The 20371-nt window shown below is 37.7% G+C and overlaps 1 protein-coding gene across 1 annotated transcript; it reads left to right on the top strand.

Moving 5' to 3' along the window:
- The first annotated feature begins 2154 nt into the window (after positions 1-2154).
- Positions 2155-18153, top strand: LOC128218127 (glutathione S-transferase-like). The gene is made up of 7 exons (XM_052925677.1): positions 2155-2544; positions 6952-7095; positions 7330-7467; positions 10185-10280; positions 11196-11311; positions 11463-11570; positions 16819-18153. The coding sequence occupies exons 1-7, from the start codon at positions 2502-2504 to the stop codon at positions 16993-16995; spliced, it is 822 nt and encodes a 273-aa protein (XP_052781637.1). The 5' UTR covers positions 2155-2501; the 3' UTR covers positions 16996-18153.
- The last annotated feature ends 2218 nt before the right edge of the window (positions 18154-20371 follow it).

The following is a 20371-nucleotide window of genomic DNA, read 5'->3' as shown; positions in this document are numbered from 1 at the left end:
GTTCCTAGAACAGTCCATTCTGAAACGTGTTTCCAACTGTGTAAGAAAGGGCTACATGATCCTGAAATCTCTTCAAGCGTCCAGGTATTGCCCAACGTGTGTTGATCATGATGATATGAAACGAGTGCCAAGTTTCATCACAAGCTATCAGCTGAAGACCACATTCCTGTTTGAATTGGAGGCCGATCGGCTTGAAAATAAACAAGAAATTGACGAGGAGTTTCTTACACAAGATGATTCTAGAAAGATATCGATGCAATGGGCGTATAGAATAATCGACCACTTGGAGAAAAGGATTCAAAAATATTTTATGCCGTCGTACTTCGATCCTAAGAGAAGTATATTTGGCATTGCTGGATCGGCAGAAAACTGGTTGCCGGATCCGAAAACACACGCTCAACAAGCTGCGCTGATAAGGAAATTGCTAAATATTTATGAAGAATTCGAGGGGCGTGTTATTTATGAGAGACAGAGTTCTAAGTGTACTGAGAAACTGCAGTATGTGCGTATGCATACTTCACAAACCAGAAAGATAATAAAATACCGACAATTCACGTGTATTGCGTATTACGTGTATAAATCATGTTTATGCTTTTGTTTATGATATTGCTGAAAGAACAATTATGATGAACAATTTAGTTAATTCTTGATGGTTATAATAAAAAGCATTTATCTATGCTACTGATTAAATTATATTGAAATTCATCGTTTTGTTTCAGTTGTATGTCATCATCTTGCAGCAACTTCATTTCAATCATATTTTTTGTTTATTGAAGAAAAATTCAAGTAGATGCTTTAATCAAATCATCACATAGATTTGGGTTGAAACCGGTTAAGAGAAATGTTTCTATCAACCAATAATTGTTCGGAATACTATTAAGAGGACAATATGGCGGATTTCAAAGAATAGAAAGGTTTAGATCGCTCACTAGAGGAAAACACTATGCTTCACGTATTTTCCCGCTCAACTTTTCAAGATCATAGTCGCTTATTAAAAATGTGAATAAGTTGTATGTGCTCTTTGGCTGTATAGCTTGATAATATATATCCGGTTATAAAAAGCCGACACGAGGACACACGCGTAAGTCGGTAACGAGACTTGTCGCGCAAGCACGAGGGTCGGAAATTTAGAGTGTTTTATCCTAACCACGGAAACATGATTGAAATTGTTCTTGCATATCGAAAATTACCAATTTCTTGAACATTGTCGTAGGAATTTTTTTTTGTTCATTTCACAAAAATAAAACGTATGCGACGTTTTTTACCATGAAGCGAAGTAATTTGAGTTCAAACGTTGATGCACGTGACTCATCTGGCATGGCCAGATGGGAATTTATAACACACCGGTTAGGTATTTAAGGTGAATTAAGCCATGCTGAAAATTCCATCTGGCACCCAGATGTGTCATGTGCAATACGCAACATTTGTTATTTCTGTTTAGGTATTGTAAATGACATGTGCATTATTATGTCCACAAGACCAGAGAAATAACTAAAGAATACTGAACATTTTCAAATAAAAATTCACATTAAGAAAATTAAAAACCTGTTTCAAAATGAAATTCGATTAAAGACTTGTCGATTGAAATATTACCAATGTTGTTAAGTGAACAATCCCAGATATAATGTGTCAATACTTATCCTCTTTTTACCTCGCTTAAGTTTAATCTAATTAAGCTTTCAAGTGAAATATTTTATTGAAAGTAACAGTTTAAGTATTATTATTTTGCCAAAATATATTCAAAACAATAACACCATAGTTAAAAATGGAAATCATTAGTTTATAAAGCAACATAGAATTATAGAATTTTCGGCATTAAGACAGTCATTTGATAAACATATTTCGTAATGACGTTGTGTGCTAAATTTAGATTATACTTTCGGTTTAACTGCATTTTGTAAATGCAATAATTGCTTTTTTTGTTATTCTGGATATAATGACAAAAGTATAAGTTTACATCACTTAAACATAACGGGACTTTACCGCTTTTTTAACAATTGGACAGATAAATCAGACTGTCTGAACTCGTGTTTTTTGCCCTATTCTAAAAACTAAATTATATCAGGGGTACCTTTATTGAACTGCCATGTCCGAATGCTGATTCTAAAAAGGGACCCGTATATTTGCAATCTGGTGCCGAAACAAGTAAAATTAGTCTAATTAATTAAAAAATATAACAGTTTAAAATAAATAACACAAAACTAAATAAAAGTTTGTGATTTGCTTCCGGGTTGAATAGTCTGTCTTTTCTACTGTTACGGCTTATAAAAAGTGACCTACTTTCACTTTCGAAAAAAGGGCAAAATCTAGCACATACACACATATGCTACCTTAATCAATGCATATAAGGTCATGAGCGATAACGAGTCAACATCTTATCAGCTATCCCGAGTGAATGCACTGCTTCCGCGTCATCTTCTCGATCGATGTTATATTCTTAATGACCAATGTTTTGTAAGAGACTCGAAAGTTATTAAGACAAATCAAAACAGGGGAGATAAATGGGAGATTCAAGGAAAGGATGTTATGTTTCAGTTCTGACAGGTAACGATTCTTTGTTTATGTTCTATAGGAGAGGATGTTATGTTTATGTTTTTACAGGTAAGAAATCTATGTTTTAATTTAACAGGTAAGGATTCTTTGCTTGTTTGTTTTCTGTTTTAACAGGTAAGGATGATTTGTTTCTGTTTTAACAGGTAAGGATGCTTTGATTCTGTTTTAACAGGTAAGGATTCTTTGTTTTTGTTTTAACAGGTAAGGATGACAGGTAAGGATGCTTTGTTTCTGTTCCAAAACGAGAGGATGGTATGTTTGTGTTCTAACAGGTACTGATTCTATGTTTCTGGTGAAATAAGAGAGGGTGGTATGTTTCTGTTCTAACAGGTACTGATGCTTTGTTTCTGTTCCAAAACGAGAGGATGGTATGTTTCTGTTCTAACTGGAATTGATTCTATGTTTCTGTTTTAATACGAGAGGGTTGTATGTTTCTGTTCTAACAGGTACTGATTCTATGTTACAGGTACTGATGCTATGTTTCTGGTGAAATAAGAGAGGGTGGTATGTTTCTGTTCTAACCGGTACTGATGTTATGTTTCTGGTGAAATAAGAGAGGGTGGTATGTTTTTGTTCTAACCGGAACTGATGCTATGTTTCTGGTGAAATAAGAGAGGGTGGTATGTTTCTGTTCTAACCGGTACTGATGCTATGTTTCTGGTGAAATAAGAGAGGGTGGTATGTTTCTGTTCTAACAGGTACTGATGCTATGTTTCTGGTGAAATAAGAGAGGGTGGTATGTTTCTGTTCTAACCGGTACTGATGTTATGTTTCTGGTGAAATAAGAGAGGGTGGTATGTTTTTGTTCTAACCGGAACTGATGCTATGTTTCTGGTGAAATAAGAGAGGGTGGTATGTTTCTGTTCTAACCGGTACTGATGCTATGTTTCTGGTGAAATAAGAGAGGGTGGTATGTTTCTGTTCTAACAGGTACTGATGCTATGTTTCTGGTGAAATAAGAGAGGGTGGTATGTTGTTGTTCTGACGGGTAATGAGTCGTTGGTTCGTGTCTAACACGAAATGATGGTATGTTTCTGTTCGAACTGGTATTGATTTTATGTTTCTGGTCTAATAAGAGAGGGTGGTATGTTTCTGTTCTAACTGGAACTGATTCTTTGTTTCTGATCTAATAAGAGAGGGTGGTATGTTTCTGTTCTAATAGGTACTGATGCTATGTTTCTGGTCTAATAAGAGAGGGTGGTATGTTTCTGTTCTAACAGGTACTGATTCTATGTTTCTGGTCTAATAAGTGAGGATGGTATGTTTCTGTTCTAACCGGAACTGATTTTATGTTTCTCGTCAAATAAGAGAGGGTGGTATGTTTCTGTTCTAACAGGTACTGATGCAGTGTTTTGTTCTAACAGGAGGGGGTGGTGTGTTTTATGCCCGCAGATACTGATTATATGTTTTGTGTCTAACACGAGAGGATAGTATGTTTCTGTTCTGACAGGTAATGAGTTCTGTTTCTATTCTTACATGAGATAATGTTTTGTTTCTGTACATGTTCTTACACGAGATAATGTTATGTTTCTGAAAATGTTCTAACACGAGAAGATGTTATGTTTCTGTACATGTTCTTACACGAGATAATGATTTGTTTCTGTACATGTTCTTACACGAGAGGGTGTTATGTTTCTTTACATGTTCTAACACGAGAGGACAATATGTTTTTGTACATGTTCTAACACGAGAGGGTGTTCTGTTTCTGTACATGTTTTCACACGAGAGGGTGTTCTGTTTCTGTACATGTTCTAACACGAAAGGGTGTTATGTTTCTGTACATGTTCTTACACGAGAGGATTATATGTTTCTGTTCATGTTCTAACACGAGAGGGTGTTATGTTTCTGTACATGTTCTTACACGAGAGGATAAAATATTTCTGTACATGTTCTAACACGAGAGGGTGTTATGTCGATAAAAATGTTCTTACACGAGAAGATGTTATGTTTCTGTACATGTTCTTACACGAGAGGGTGTTATGTTTCTGTCCATGTTCTTACACGAGATCATGTTTTGTTTCTGTACATGTTCTAAAACGATAGGATGTTATGTTTCTGTACATGTTCTAACACGAGATAATGTTTTGTTTCTGTACATGTTCTAACACTATGTTCTAAAACGATAGGATGTTATGTTTCTGTACATGTTCTTACACGAGATAATGTTTTGTTTCTGTACATGTTCTAACACGAGAGGGTGTTATGTTTCTGTCCATGTTCTTACACGAGATAATGTTTTGTTTTTGTACATGTTCTAAAACGATAGGATGTTATGTTTCTGTACATGTTCTTACACGAGATAATGTTTTGTTTCTGTACACATTCTAACACGAGATAATGTTTTGTTTCTGTACATGTTCTAACACGAGAGGGTGTTATGTTTCTGTCCATTTTCTTACACGAAATTATATATTGTTTCTGTACATGTGCTTACACGAGATGGTGTTATGTTTCTGTTTATTTTCTTTTACGAGATAATGTTTTGTGTCTGCACATGTTCTAACACGAGATAATGATTTGTTTCTGTACATGTTCTAACACAAGAGGGTGTTATATTTCTGTACATGTTCTTACACGAGATTATATTTTGTTTCTGTACATGTGCTTACACGAGAGGGTGTTATGTTTCTGTTCATTTTCTTTTACGAGATAATGTTTTGTGTCTGCACATGTTCTAACACGATATAATATTTTGTTTCTGTACATGTTCTAATACGAGAGGGTGTAATGTTTCTGTACATGTTCTAAAATGAGAGGGTGTTATGTTTCTGTACATGTTCTAACACGAGATAATATTTTTGTTTCTGTACATGTTCTAAAACGAGAAGGTATCATGTTTCTTTACATGTTCTTACACGAGATAATGTTTTGTTTTTGTTTATGTTCTACAACGAGAGGATGTTATATTACTGTACATGTTCTTACACGAGAGGGTGTTATGTTTCTGTACATGTTCTTACACGAGAGGGTGTTATGTTTCTGTACATGTTCTTACACGAGAGGGTGTTATGTTTCTGTACATGTTCTAACACGAGAGGGTGTTATGTTTCTGTACATGTTCTAACACGATAGGATATTATGTTTCTGTACATGTTATAACACGATAGGATGTTATGTTTCTGTACAGTCACGTTCTTACACGAGATAATGTTTTGTTTCTGTACATGTTCTTACACGAGAGGGTGTTATGTTCCTGTACATGTTCTTACACGAGAGGATGTTATGTTTCTGTACAGTCACGTTCTTACACGAGAGGATGTTATGTTTCTGTACATGCTCTTACACGAGAGGGTGTTATGTTTCTGTACATGCTCTTACACGAAAGGGTGTTATGTTTCTGTACATGTTCTAACACGAGAGGGTGTTATGTTTCTGAACAGTCACGTTCTTACACGAGAGGATGTTTTGTTTTGTACATGTTCTAAATCAAGAGGGTGTTATGTTTCTGTAAATGTTCTTACACGAGAGGGTGTTATGTTTCTGTACATGCTCTTACACGAGATACTGTTATGTTTCTGTACATGTTCTAACACGAGAGGGTGTTATGTTTCTGTTCATGTTCTAACACGATAGTATGTTATGTTTCTGCACAGTCACGTTCTTACACGAGATAATGTTTTGTTTCTGTACACGTTCTTAAACAAGAGGGTGTTATGTTTCTGTACATGTTCTTACACGAGAGGGTGTTTTGTTTCTGTACATGTTCTTACACGAGAGGGTGTTATGTTTCTGTACATGTTCTTACACGAGAGTGTGTTTTGTTTCTGTTCATGTTCTTACACGAGATGGTGTTTTGTTTCTGTACATGTTCTTACACGAGAGGGTGTTTTGTTTCTGTACACGTTCTTAAACAAGAGGGTGTTATGTTTCTGTACATGTTCTTACACGAGAGGGTGTTTTGTTTCTGTTCACGTTCTTAAACAAGAGGGTGTTATGTTTCTGTACGTGTTCTTACACGAGAGTGTGTTTTGTTTCTGTACATGTTCTTACACGAGAGGGTGTTTTGTTTCTGTACATGTTCTTACACGAGAGGGTGTTATGTTTCTTTATAGCAGGTAAGAATGTGTTGTTTATGTTCTAACACGATAGGATGCTTTGTTTGTCTTCTAACAAGTTGGGATACTTTTTTGTTGTTTAGTACGTCGATAAGAAAATTATAAGCGTAGTTGTTTTACATTCTTACGTTCTATTTTGTAGATTGTGTTCATTTTGATTTTTTCTACACTACCAAATCTGATTGAAATATAATCTCCCAACATTTTTTTTTAATTTGATTTGCCTAAAGTTAATTTATACTTATATTTCAATTATGTGTACATTCTTTATAAATACAGGATAACTCACTAGAATAAAGTCAACAATAGTTTGATGTTTTTAACATATGCACCTTTGTTTCAGGAGTATGCATCGCCTTCATAGCTGTTGGTGTAGGATTGATCGTGCAGTACGTGAACTACAGGACGTCTGAATGTGTTTGTCCTGAAACATCAAAGTCGTCAAAGCAGAGCGATGGTATTGGAATGCTTCGACCGAATGCAAAAGGTAACAAGAAAGACAAATCTTGCTCAAATAACTTCGAAGGGAGAGGAGTTATGTTTTCTTACATATTTTAAACAGAAGTTTAATATATTTAATCTCAAAAAGGCCGTGAACACAGTTTGTGCCAAGTAAATTACTATATGTATTTTGTAAACAATGGTCATATATCGCATATCAAAACAATTGTAACATACTTTATGAGTTATATATACGTTTATAGTTTTCCCTCTTTTACAGTTTCGCATGATTACAAATTGTTTTACTTCGACTGTAGAGGGCGTGGTGAAATTGCCCGGATGATATTTGCATACGCTGGACATCCTTTTGTTGATAAGCGCATCGACTATGATGAAGAATGGCCTTCAATTAAATACGGTAAAAAATGTGAATTTTGTTTTATATCACACGTCTTCAGACATGTATTGCCTATCTTAACTCATAATACTACCACCAATACATAAATGTTTCACCATGTGCTGTTTTATTTAGGCTGATAGTCATGGTAACTCAGAAAAAAATGGCCATAGTTACTTGACTGAGGATGAAAACTAATATTTTCACTTTAACTGTGTTATTTGTATGCCAATCGTAATTAAAATGGCCTTTCAGAGATTTTTTTTCCGAATGTTCAGGGGCGTACCTGAAGCATTTCGAATAGTGCACCATAACAGTTGAGCGCGGTGTCAACAAGTGAAGGTCTCTCTATATTTAGGTCTGAATATGCTGTTATAGGTCGGAGCGGGTCCGGTGTCGTCGGCCGTGGGACATTGTTTTTTTTTTTTAGGAAAACAGTTATTAAGAAACTATTTTAGATTATTCTGAGCTAACATTAAGTTAAATTACGACAAATACTACCAGTGAAAAGTTATACAGTATACACCCTGTAAGCGTTTGAGTTTTATTTCCGATTTCGCGATTAAAGTACGCATATAGCCATTTCGCGGGGATCTAAATTCATCTGTACGCACGGGCGTACTTGATTATACCCAGGTTAGCCCATGGACACATCAAGACCCGCGAGTAATATAATGTTATGATAACTACAGGACAAGCCAAGCAGTCAAAAACACTAATTTGATCTTATTGAAGTATATACAGACCGAACATCAACATGAGACAACGAAATCAAAACAGTAGCTATTCAATACATTGTATGCGCGAACGAGGGCGGATTGTTCAGAAATTTATTGTGCTATCAAAGTTGTAAATAACATCGTTGTTAGCTTTAAAAGGTGAACTATTTAATGATATACTCAGGGTACAGCTAAAACAGTTGTCTCGAACCTTGTTAGAAACACTACAGATCACAAATGTGTCAATAAAAGTTCTAGAAAAATTAGGATTTGAAAGTTATCAATGAAGTCATTAACAACGTTAATAACTTTCAAGTAAATACTGAACAATCAGCCCTATGTATTTACACACCTTTGAACAATCAACCCTATGTATTTACACACCTTTGAGCAATCAGCCCTATGTATTAACACACCTTTGAGCAATCAGCCCTATGTATTAACACACCTTTGAGCAATCAGCCCTATCTATTAACATACCTTTGAGCAATCAGCCCTATGTATTAACACACCTTTGAGCAATCAGCCCTATATATTAACACACCTTTGAGCAATCAGCCCTATGTGTTAACACACCTTTGAGCAAACAGCCCTATGTATTAACACACATTTGAACAATCAGCCCTATGTATTAACACACCTTTGAGCCATCAGCCCTATGTATTAACACACCTTTGAACAATCAGCCCTATGTATTAACACACCTTTGAACAATCAGCCCTATGTATTAACACACCTTTGAACGATCAGCCCTATGTATTTATACAACTTTGAGCAATCAGCCCTATGTATTAACACACCTTTGAGCAATCAGCCCTATGTATTAACACACCTTTGAGCAATCAGCCCTATGTATTAACACAACTTTGAACAATCAGCCCTATGTATTAACAAACCTTTGAACAATCAGCCCTATGTATTAACACCCCTTTGAACAATCAGCCCTATGTATTAACACACCTTTGAATGATCAGCCCTATGTATTAACACACCTTTGAACGACCAGCCCTATGTATTAACACACCTTTGAACGATCAGCCTTATGTATTAACACACTTTTGAACAATCAGTCTTTTGTATTAACACCCCTTTGAACAATCAGCCCTATGTATTAAAACACCTTTGAACGATTAGCCCTATGTATTAACACACCTTTGAACGACCAGCCCTATGTATTAACACACCTTTGAGCAATCAGCCCTATCTATTAACACACCTTTGAGCAATCAGCCCTATGTATTAACACACCTTTGAGCAATCAGCCCTATATATTAACACACCTTTGAGCAATCAGCCCTATGTGTTAACACACCTTTGAGCAATCAGCCCTATGTATTAACACACATTTGAACAATCAGCCCTATGTATTAACACACCTTTGAGCCATCAGCCCTATGTATTAACACACCTTTGAACAATCAGCCCTATGTATTAACACACCTTTGAACAATCAGCCCTATGTATTAACACACCTTTGAACAATCAGCCCTATGTATTAACACACCTTTGAACGATCAGCCCTATGTATTTACACACCTTTGAACGACCTGCCCTATGTATTAACACACTTTTGAACAATCAGCCTTATGTATTAACACCCCTTTGAACAATCAGCCCTATGTATTAACACACCTTTGAATGATCAGCCCTATGTATTAACACACCTTTGAACGACCAGCCCTATGTATTAACACACCTTTGAACGATCAGCCTTATGTATTAACACACTTTTGAACAATCAGTCTTATGTATTAACACCCCTTTGAACAATCAGCCCTATGTATTAACACACCTTTGAACGATCAGCCCTATGTATTAACACACCTTTGAACGATCAGCCCTATGTATTAACACACCTTTGAACAATCAGCCCTATGTATTAACACACCTTTGAACGATCAGCCCTATGTATTAACACACCTTTGAACGACCAGCCCTATGTATTAACACACCTTTGAACGATCAGCCTTATGTATTAACACACCTTTGAACAATCCCAAATTGTATTTGTACTTTCAGATTTTCCCCAGTATGTTCTTCCAGTGCTTGAGATTGACGGGTCCAAAAATATAACACAGAGTATGGCCATAGCCCGCCATCTTTCCAGAGAGTTTGGTAACACATGTTTTGCTAAAGTTCATCATGGGCCGATCGTTCAGAACTTTGTTAAAGTTAACAACGTAATTAACGACAGCTTTGTCGTGAAAGTTAACAAAGATAACGTTAACAATGTTGTTCACTGTAACGAATTTCTGAACAATCCGCCCATTGTTTTATAAAAACATTTTTGCTCTTTGTTGTGGATGGTGTTATAACTTCTTAACGACTGATGTTACAATCTTCTATTGATAGTTCTCGTTTGAGCTCATTTGTCTTTAATGATCATTAGAATACAACCTATATTTACAGTCAACGAAATTGCAGATAGGCAACCATTAAGTTCTCGGCTCATTCATTAAGAATTTCAACATTCGCTGGTGTTTAAAGGTCCGTCGACTGACACGCATCCTATACACACTCCCTGCGTCAGATTTTGAGTTGACAATGTGTCAGCCAATGAGGTTGTATTCTAAGTCAGTTGGATCAACTGAATTAAAATCTTAATGAAAAGTTGGGCTCGATCGCTATGCTCACTCCGCCCATTCTTGATCTTAAAGATTTTAATTCATGTCATCTAATTAACACAGAGAATTCAATAAGTTGTGTATTATAAGATACCACATATATATTTGGGCGTTTTGTAATTGATTATAAAACCCGCATATATAAAGGCTAATACTTTTTAATATGTACTTGAATCATATGCATTTTGTTTGTTTTGATAATTAAAGACAAATGTTAAACATAATCTAAATTAGCAAAATTAAATTTAAAACACAGCATGAAACCGGTTTATTATGCGTCTTTAAATCAATAAAGGAGTCACTCAGTGGTAATGTTTCAAAACTATATTGTCGTATTTTCTAGGAATGTTTTAAACGCACATCGTAGATGAAAATAAGAATATATTATCTAAAGACTATTTTTCAGATATAAATGGGAAAACTCCAACAGAACAAACAGTTATTGATGAGATTACAGAAACGGTTGCTGATATTTATAACTTTGCTCTCGAATTTCAAGTAGCTCCAACATCCCAAGAAAGGGTAAGACTACATATGTACAAATATATCAGTAATTTTTAGTGCAAAAGTACAGTGTTTTTACAACACATTTATGAGATTGATGCCATGTATCATAAGTTAATTCTGGCGTATTGATATACTAACATACTTAGACATTTGCGTTTCCTTACAGGTACAGAAGAAGGCCGAATTTTATAAAGTGGATTGTCCAAAGTTTTTAATGTTTCTTGAAAACCTTGTAGCTGAAACGGGGCAAAATGGTTTTGCTGTTGGTGATAGCGTAAGTCGGTTTTGCATGTGTATTTATATATAATTGCTCAAGCTATTTCTAAAGCTGAAATAAAGATTGCTCGAAATGTTTGCTGCTTCCATTGAAAACAGTAGGCATATCAGTCACATACTCGAATCTTTAGAGAATGGTCAAGAAAATCCCAGGATCATTTGACAAAGAGGTGAACAATACGCAAATACGTCGCAAGGGTCGGGTGTGGTCTAGTTATATGAATATTCGCCTCTACCAAGACGGTGTTGGTTTTATAACAATCAGGGGCTCTGTCCAGATCATACAATGAACACTAAAGTGACGAGCCTAGATGTCGAAATATCAAAAATAAGCCCAGTTAAGAGTCACATGGCAGGGCCAAACGACAATGAAATAGAGACACAAGGCAGGGCCGAAATGACAATGAAATAAAGACACAAGGCAGGGCCGAAACAACAATGAAATAGCGACACAAAGCAGGGCCGAAACAACAATGAACTAGAGACACAAGACAGGGCCGAAACGACAATGAAATAGAGACACAAGGCAGGTCCGAAACGACAATGAAATAGAGACACACTGCAGGGCCGAAACGACAATGAAATAGAGACACAAGGCAGGGCCAAAACAACAATGAAATAGAGACACAAGGCAGGGCCGAAACAACAATGAAATAGAGACACAAGGCAGGGCCAAACGACAATGAAATAGAGACACAAGGCAGGGTCGAAACGACAATAAAATAGAGACACAAGGCATGGCCAAACGACAATGAAATAGAGACACAAGGCATGGCCGAAACGACAATGAAATAGAGACACAAGGCAGGGCCAAACGACAATGAAATAGAGACACAAGGCAGGGCCAAACGACAATGAAATAGAGACACAAGGCAGGGCGAAACGACAATGAAATAGAGACACAACGCAGGGCGAAACGACAATGAAATAGAAACACAAGGCAGGGCCGAAACGACAATGAAATAGAGACACAAGGCAGGGCCAAACGACAATGAAATAGAGACACAAGGCAGGGCGAAACGACAATGAAATAGAGACACAAGGCAGGGCGAAACGACAATGAAATAGAGACACAACGCAGGGCGAAACGACAATGAAATAGAGACACAAGGCAGGGCCGAAACGACAATGAAATAGAGACACAAGGCAGGGCCAAACGACAATGAAATAGAGACACAAGGCAGGGCGAAACGACAATGAAATAGAGACACAAGGCAGGACCAAAACGACAATGAAATAGAGACACAAGGCAGGGCCGAAACGACAATGAAATAGAGACACAAGGCAGGGCCGAAACGACAATGAAATAGAGACACAAGGCAGGGCCGAAACGACAATGAAATAGAGACACAAGGCAGGGCCGAAACGACAATGAAATAGAGACACAAGGCAGGGCCAAAACGACAATGAAATAGAGAAACAAGGCAGGGCCGAAACGGCAATGAAATAGAGACACAAGGTAGGGCGAAACGACAATGAAATAGAGACACAACGCAGGGCGAAACGACAATGAAATAGAGACACAACGCAGGGCCGAAACGACAATGAAATAGAGACACAAGGCAGGGCCAAACGACAATGAAATAGAGACACAAGGCAGGGCCGAAACGACAATGAAATAGAGACACAAGGCAGGGCCGAAACGACAATGAAATAGAGACACAAGGCAGGGCCGAAACGACAATGAAATAGAGACACAAGGCAGGGCCAAAACGACAATGAAATAGAGAAACAAGGCAGGGCCGAAACGGCAATGAAATAGAGACACAAGGTAGGGCGAAACGACAATGAAATAGAGACACAACGCAGGGCGAAACGACAATGAAATAGAGACACAAGGCAGGACCAAAACGACAATGAAATAGAGACACAAGGCAGGGCCGAAACGACAATGAAATAGAGACACAAGGCAGGGCCGAAACGACAATGAAATAGAGACACAAGGCAGGGCCGAAACGACAATGAAATAGAGACACAAGGCAGGGCCGAAACGACAATGAAATAGAGACACAAGGCAGGGCCAAAACGACAATGAAATAGAGAAACAAGGCAGGGCCGAAACGGCAATGAAATAGAGACACAAGGTAGGGCGAAACGACAATGAAATAGAGACACAACGCAGGGCGAAACGACAATGAAATAGAGACACAACGCAGGGCCGAAACGACAATGAAATAGAGACACAAGGCAGGGCCAAACGACAATGAAATAGAGACACAAGGCAGGGCCGAAACGACAATGAAATAGAGACACAAGGCAGGGCCGAAACGACAATGAAATAGAGACACAAGGCAGGGCCGAAACGACAATGAAATAGAGACACAAGGCAGGGCCAAAACGACAATGAAATAGAGAAACAAGGCAGGGCCGAAACGGCAATGAAATAGAGACACAAGGTAGGGCGAAACGACAATGAAATAGAGACACAACGCAGGGCGAAACGACAATGAAATAGAGACACAACGCAGGGCCGAAACGACAATGAAATAGAGACACAAGGCAGGGCCAAACGACAATGAAATAGAGACACAAGGCAGGGCGAAACGACAATGAAATAGAGACACAAGGCAGGACCAAAACGACAATGAAATAGAGACACAAGGCAGGGCCGAAACGACAATGAAATAGAGACACAAGGCAGGGCCGAAACGACAATGAAATAGAGACACAAGGCAGGGGCGAAACGACAATGAAATAGAGACACAAGGCAGAGCCAAACGACAATGAAATAGAGACACAAGGCAGGGCCGAAACGACAATGAAATAGAGACACAAGGCAGGGCCAAAACGACAATGAAATAGAGAAACAAGGCAGGGCCGAAACGACAATGAAATAGAGACACAAGGTAGGGCGAAACGACAATGAAATAGAGACACAACGCAGGGCGAAACGACAATGAATTAGAGACACAAGGCAGGGCCGAAACGACAATTAAATAGAGACACAACGCAGGGACAAACGACAATGAAATAGAGACACAAGGCAGGGCCAAACGACAATGAAATAAAGACACAAGGCAGGGCCAAAACGACAATGAAATAGAGAAACAAGGCAGGGCCGAAACGGCAATGAAATAGAGACACAACGTAGGGCGAAACGACAATGAAATAGAGACACAACGCAGGGCGAAACGACAATGAAATAGAGACACAAGGCAGGGCCGAAACGACAATTAAATAGAGACACAACGCAGGGACAAACGACAATGAAATAGAGACACAAGGCAGGGCCAAACGACAATGAAATAAAGACACAAGGCAGGGCCAAAACGACAATGCAATAGAGACACAAGGAAAGGCCGAAGCGACAATGAAATAGAGACACAAGGCAGGGACGAAACGACCGTGAAATAGAGACACAAGGCAGGGCTGAAGCGACAATGAAATAGAGACACAAGGCAGGGCCGAAACGACAATGAAATAGAGACACAAGGCAGGGCCGAAACGACAATGAAATAGAGACACAAGGCAGGGGCGAAACGACAATGAAATAGAGACACAAGGCAGAGCCAAACGACAATGAAATAGAGACACAAGGCAGGGCCGAAACGACAATGAAATAGAGACACAAGGCAGGGCCAAAACGACAATGAAATAGAGAAACAAGGCAGGGCCGAAACGGCAATGAAATAGAGAAACAAGGCAGGGCCGAAACGGCAATGAAATAGAGACACAACGCAGGGCGAAACGACAATGAAATAGAGACACAAGGCAGGGCCGAAACGACAATTAAATAGAGACACAACGCAGGGACAAACGACAATGAAATAGAGACACAAGGCAGGGCCGAAACGACAATAAAATAGAGACACAAGGCAGGGCCAAACGACAATGAAATAAAGACACAAGGCAGGGCCAAAACGACAATGCAATAGAGACACAAGGAAAGGCCGAAGCGACAATGAAATAGAGACACAAGGCAGGGACGAAACGACCGTGAAATAGAGACACAAGGCAGGGCTGAAGCGACAATGAAATAGAGACACAAGGCAGGGCCGAAACGACAATGAAATAGAGACACAAGGCAGTGCCGAAACGACAATGAAATAGAGTCACAAGACAGGGCCGAAACGACAATGAAATAGAGACACAAGGCAGGGCCGAAACGACAATGAAATAGAGTCACAAGGCAGGGCCGAAACGACAATGAAATAGAGACACAAAAATATAAACAACACATACATGAAAACAAACATCTCAAAAATAGACCACACGCATCAAAATAACCATATCTATAAATGATGGGAAAAGCGCCTAAGAATGGTCTTGACCTAACAAAAAGGACACAGTACCAACTAAATTGGGAATGAATTATATCAGCTTTCTGCTATCGGCACAATAGAGCTAAATTAAAACAATTTAAGTTAAAACTACTAACGCTATGAGGGTGATAGTGTTGAAGTAATATACGTGTCTTCCTTTAACCCTAGTGTGTGTGAGTTCATCAGGTTCCTTCAAGGAAACCTTATTTTGGCCCAAACAAACGGACATAGTTTCAACCCTGGACATCGTCTCTCGAGAAAGATTCTATACGTTTTCAGCTCTCGGACATAGTTTCAACCCTGGACATCGTCTGTCGAGAGTGATTCCATAAGTTTTCAGCTCTCGGACATAGTTTCAACCCTGGACATCGTCTCTCGAGAGTGATTCTATACGTTTTCAGCTCTCGGACATAGTTTCAACCCTGGACATCGTCTCTCGAGAGTGATTCCATACGTTTTCAGCTCTCGGACATAGTTTCAACCCTGGACATCGTCTCTCGAGAGTGATTCCATAAGTTTTTAGCTCTCGTCATAATCGAGTTAAAATAGATTAATTAAAACTAAAGGTACTTAAAGTGACACAAAACCAATACATACAATTGTAAATCAAACATCAATTTTGACTGATAAACCTTTAACTGCTAACTAAATAATGCCTTTATGGAAAATATTAATTTCTAAAAACAAGAGTATAACCGTGTATTTAATAGCTGAAAACGCAAAAACATTAAATGATTGGTGAAAACTAAAAGATTTACTGTGATCTACTATCGTCTCATAAGGTAGAAATACCGTATTTTATGCACCTTTCTTTCAAATTAAACTCGGTATCCTTCATAAGTACCATTGTTTTCGACATTTATTCATCCTTTTTGCTAAATTTAAACAATTATATTAATTGTGGCAAACCTTGTTTGGGAGTAAGACTGCATCTTTAAACAACAATATATATTTCTCTTTCACTATTCATAATGGCCTTCACAGTTCACAGTAGCTGACTTGATGCTCTTCGTCTACATTGAACATACTGAAGCACATTTTACACCACCCGAGGCGCCATTGCTGAAAAACTATTCGCTTCTCGACCGGAACCGGGAATTGGTTTCGTCAATTCCAAGGATACAGGAATACCTTCAGAAAAGACCGGAACAAGATATGTAGTGATTCAAGTTGAAAAAAAGTGTTTGTATAAAAAAAAGAAACAAGGAGCCCCAGTCTTATCGTATTCTAAAGAACTTTTTTGCACTGAATTTTCATCTTACCTTCAGAATAGGCTGGAACAAGATCTGTAGTGATAAATTTTCAAATAAGTTTTTTTAATAAAAAATGAGACAGAGATACCAGTCTTGACCGTACGACAGTAAAGTTGGTAGGTAGTTGGTAGGTAGTTGGTAGGTAGTTGGTTGATAGTTGGGGATTCAAATATTCAACTACCTACTAGTTGCCAGTTTGGGATTCGAATATTCAATTAACTACTAGTTGCCAGTTGAGGATTCGAATATTCAACTACCTACTAGTTGCCAGTTGGGAATTCGAAAACAACAACAGAGTTAGATGTTGATGTTGATATTAAGCTACTCGACTATTTCCAGTCGGTTATTCGCGAGTATTCAACTAGTAACCAGTTGGTAGTTGGGGATTCAGATATTTGTCTTTTTTATGGTTTAAAGGTACACATGTTAAGAAATCAAACATTTCTTGTGTTTTTATACATGTACACAGATGTATCTTTGTGACAAACACTGGTTATATTCACTATTGTTCGTACTTCCGCCAGTCAGATATTCGACCATTTCCATTCGGTTTTTCGCGAATATTCTACAAGCCAGTTGGTTCTTCGATTATTGCCAGTCGGTTATTCGCGAATATCTAACTACCAACCAGATGTATTACTATATATATATATGCACACATATGTACCTCCGTTAACTTGGAGATTGTTTTATTCCCGGGAACGTCTAAGAAGTGTCCTCGTTGTTGTTATAATTACATTCCCCTTTTTGTCCCATGCACAAGAATTCGGATGAAAATAGGTTTATCATTCAATGTTTCAATGATAAGCCCAACGGCTGGCCCTTAATTGAGACGTGTTATACTATAATTAAAAAACACACTTAAGTATGTAATCGTTTTCAGTTAAAACATATAAACAAGAGTTGCAATATAAAATACATTTACTGTAAATTTATTCAATTTCAAAACATTAGATGGTTAAAGAACTTTGATCTTCATCAACATGTATTGGGTTGTGATTCAAATTACGGATATCAGCATAATATGTTAGTTTATGGTTTGTTCTTTTACTTATGCTTGTTATCTTAAAATAAAACAGATTTTAAACAAAACATTTCACACCAAACAGTGTTTCTGTAGTTTATGTACGGAATTCTTCAATACAATGATACATAATAAGTAACGTTATTTTGTTGTTTGTTTGCATAATTTGATCTTGTTATTGCCATATTTCAGATATTCCTACTCCTCATTGTTCAAATTTCAAAACATTTTTACCATAACATCACAGTTTACACCGTTTGAATGATCTGGTATTTATATTTTAAGTGGTGTTTATATTATATGACACAAATGAAAAAAAGAAGAAAAAAAACGTTTCTCTGCATGTATTTTAAATTCTCTAGACTTTAGATATGATGTAATCAAATCACAATTTTAAAAGTTACTGCCCTTTGTTATAGCGATACCATGTTAGAAATACCAACTAAAGTACATGATTTGATCTACGTGACTTTCGTAGCAATATGAAGACTAGTAAGGCCAAAAAAAAAAATACATTTGGTTCGGTTTACCCGACCCTACCTACCGAATAGGCTCCGACCCTAACGTTTTTATAGTCAGTTTGAAAAAAAAATATGAAAACCTAAAAAAAAATTTTTTTTTTTTTTTTTCTTTCCAATATGTAGTTTAAAACCTTAATTGCTTATATAGAAGATAACTTGAACACCATTCTCCAATGATGAAAATGACATTCTTATATAAAGCCTTATAAAAAATAAATAAAAATAAATAAAAAGCCTACCTACCCTACCTATTTTTGAAAAGGATGTAACCCTAACCAAACAATTTTTTTTAGGCCTAAGTATCAGAACTTTTACATACACGAACGGTAAAATACCTCTCGTTTACAAGCTTAGCACCTGGTGTATATCTATATTTCAGAAAAAAATGTAATTAATGGTCGAATTTGATAGATTTGAGATTGAGATTTTACCTAACTTTCTTCGTAATATTAGATCATGTATAGCTTAAAGGTATCTACCAGTGGCAAATCCAGGATTAGTGCTCATGCTCCAGAGTGTGTATGTTATTCAGTAAGGACGAAACATTTTGGCATGCGGCCCTCCTTCACAATAAGAATTGGTATTACTAAGATTAATGACAGGGGATCCATAGAACGTTGTAGTTATGCGTTTTGGTACAAAAAGATGCTGCGTAAACAACTTCAACTAAGTAACTTGAGGCAGCAACTTAGTATCTTAGGGCCACGACTTAGTAACTTGTGGCCACATCTTAGTAACTTGAGTACACGACTTAGTAACTTGGGCCACGACTTAGTAACTCTTCGCCACAACTTCATAACTTGAGGCCACAACACAGTAATTTGAGTGTGTGTATGAGGTAACTTTTAGTACGTGAGGTTTCGGGTCGTACATGAGCTTACTTGGTGTACATGAGGTAACTTGGTGTGTATATGGAATGCTAAGTACACATAAGGTTAGATATTGTACATGATATTACTTGGTTACATGAGGTAACTTGTAGGACATGAGGTTACTTGGTTTACATAAAGTATTTTGGTGTTTATGATTTACAGGGTGAACATGAGGTTTCTTGTTGTTTATGTGGCTATTTGGTGAACATGAGGTTACTTTGTAAACATGAGGTTACTTTGTAAACATGAGGTTACTTGTTGTGCATGCCGTTACTAGGTGAACATGTACTGCGTGTACATTAGGTTACTGGGAGTACTTGAGGTTACTTGGTGCAGATGCAATTACTTGGTGTACATGAGGTTACTGGGTGTACATGAGGCTACTAGATGTACATGAAGTTACTGGGTGCGCATCAGGTTACTTGGTGTATATGAGGTTACTGTGTGTGCATAAGGTAACTGGTTGTACATGACGTGACCGGGTGTGCATGACGTTACTTGGTTTACTTAAGGTTACTGGGTGTTCACGAGGTTACTTGGTGTACATGAGGTTATTGGGTGTACATGAGATTTCTGGCTTTGCATGCGGTAACTTGCTGTACATGACGTGACCGGGTGTGCATGACGTTACTTGGTTTACTTAAGGTTACTGGGTGTTCACGAGGTTACTTGGTGTACATGAGGTTGATTGGTGTGCATGAGGTTACTTGATGTAAATGAGGTTACTGGGTGTACATGAGGTTACTTGATGTACATGAGATTACTGGGTGTACATGAGGTTACTTGGTATACCTGAGGTTACTGGGTGTACATGAGGTTACTTGGTGTAAATGAGGTTATTGGGTGTACATGAGGTTACTTGGTGTA

This window comes from Mya arenaria, chromosome 14 (assembly GCF_026914265.1).
Source record: "Mya arenaria isolate MELC-2E11 chromosome 14, ASM2691426v1".
Lineage (NCBI taxonomy): Eukaryota > Metazoa > Mollusca > Bivalvia > Myida > Myidae > Mya > Mya arenaria.
This window is presented reverse-complemented; position numbering and strand designations above follow the sequence as displayed.

Coding starts and splice junctions, on each gene's coding strand:
- LOC128218127 (XM_052925677.1), top strand. CDS start 2,502: ATGGGAGATTCAAGGAAAGGATGTTATGTTTCAGTTCTGACAG. Junction 2,545..6,951: donor TTATGTTTCAGTTCTGACAG/GTAACGATTCTT, acceptor CCTTTGTTTCAG/GAGTATGCATCGCCTTCATA. Junction 11,571..16,818: donor GTTTTGCTGTTGGTGATAGC/GTAAGTCGGTTT, acceptor TGGCCTTCACAG/TTCACAGTAGCTGACTTGAT.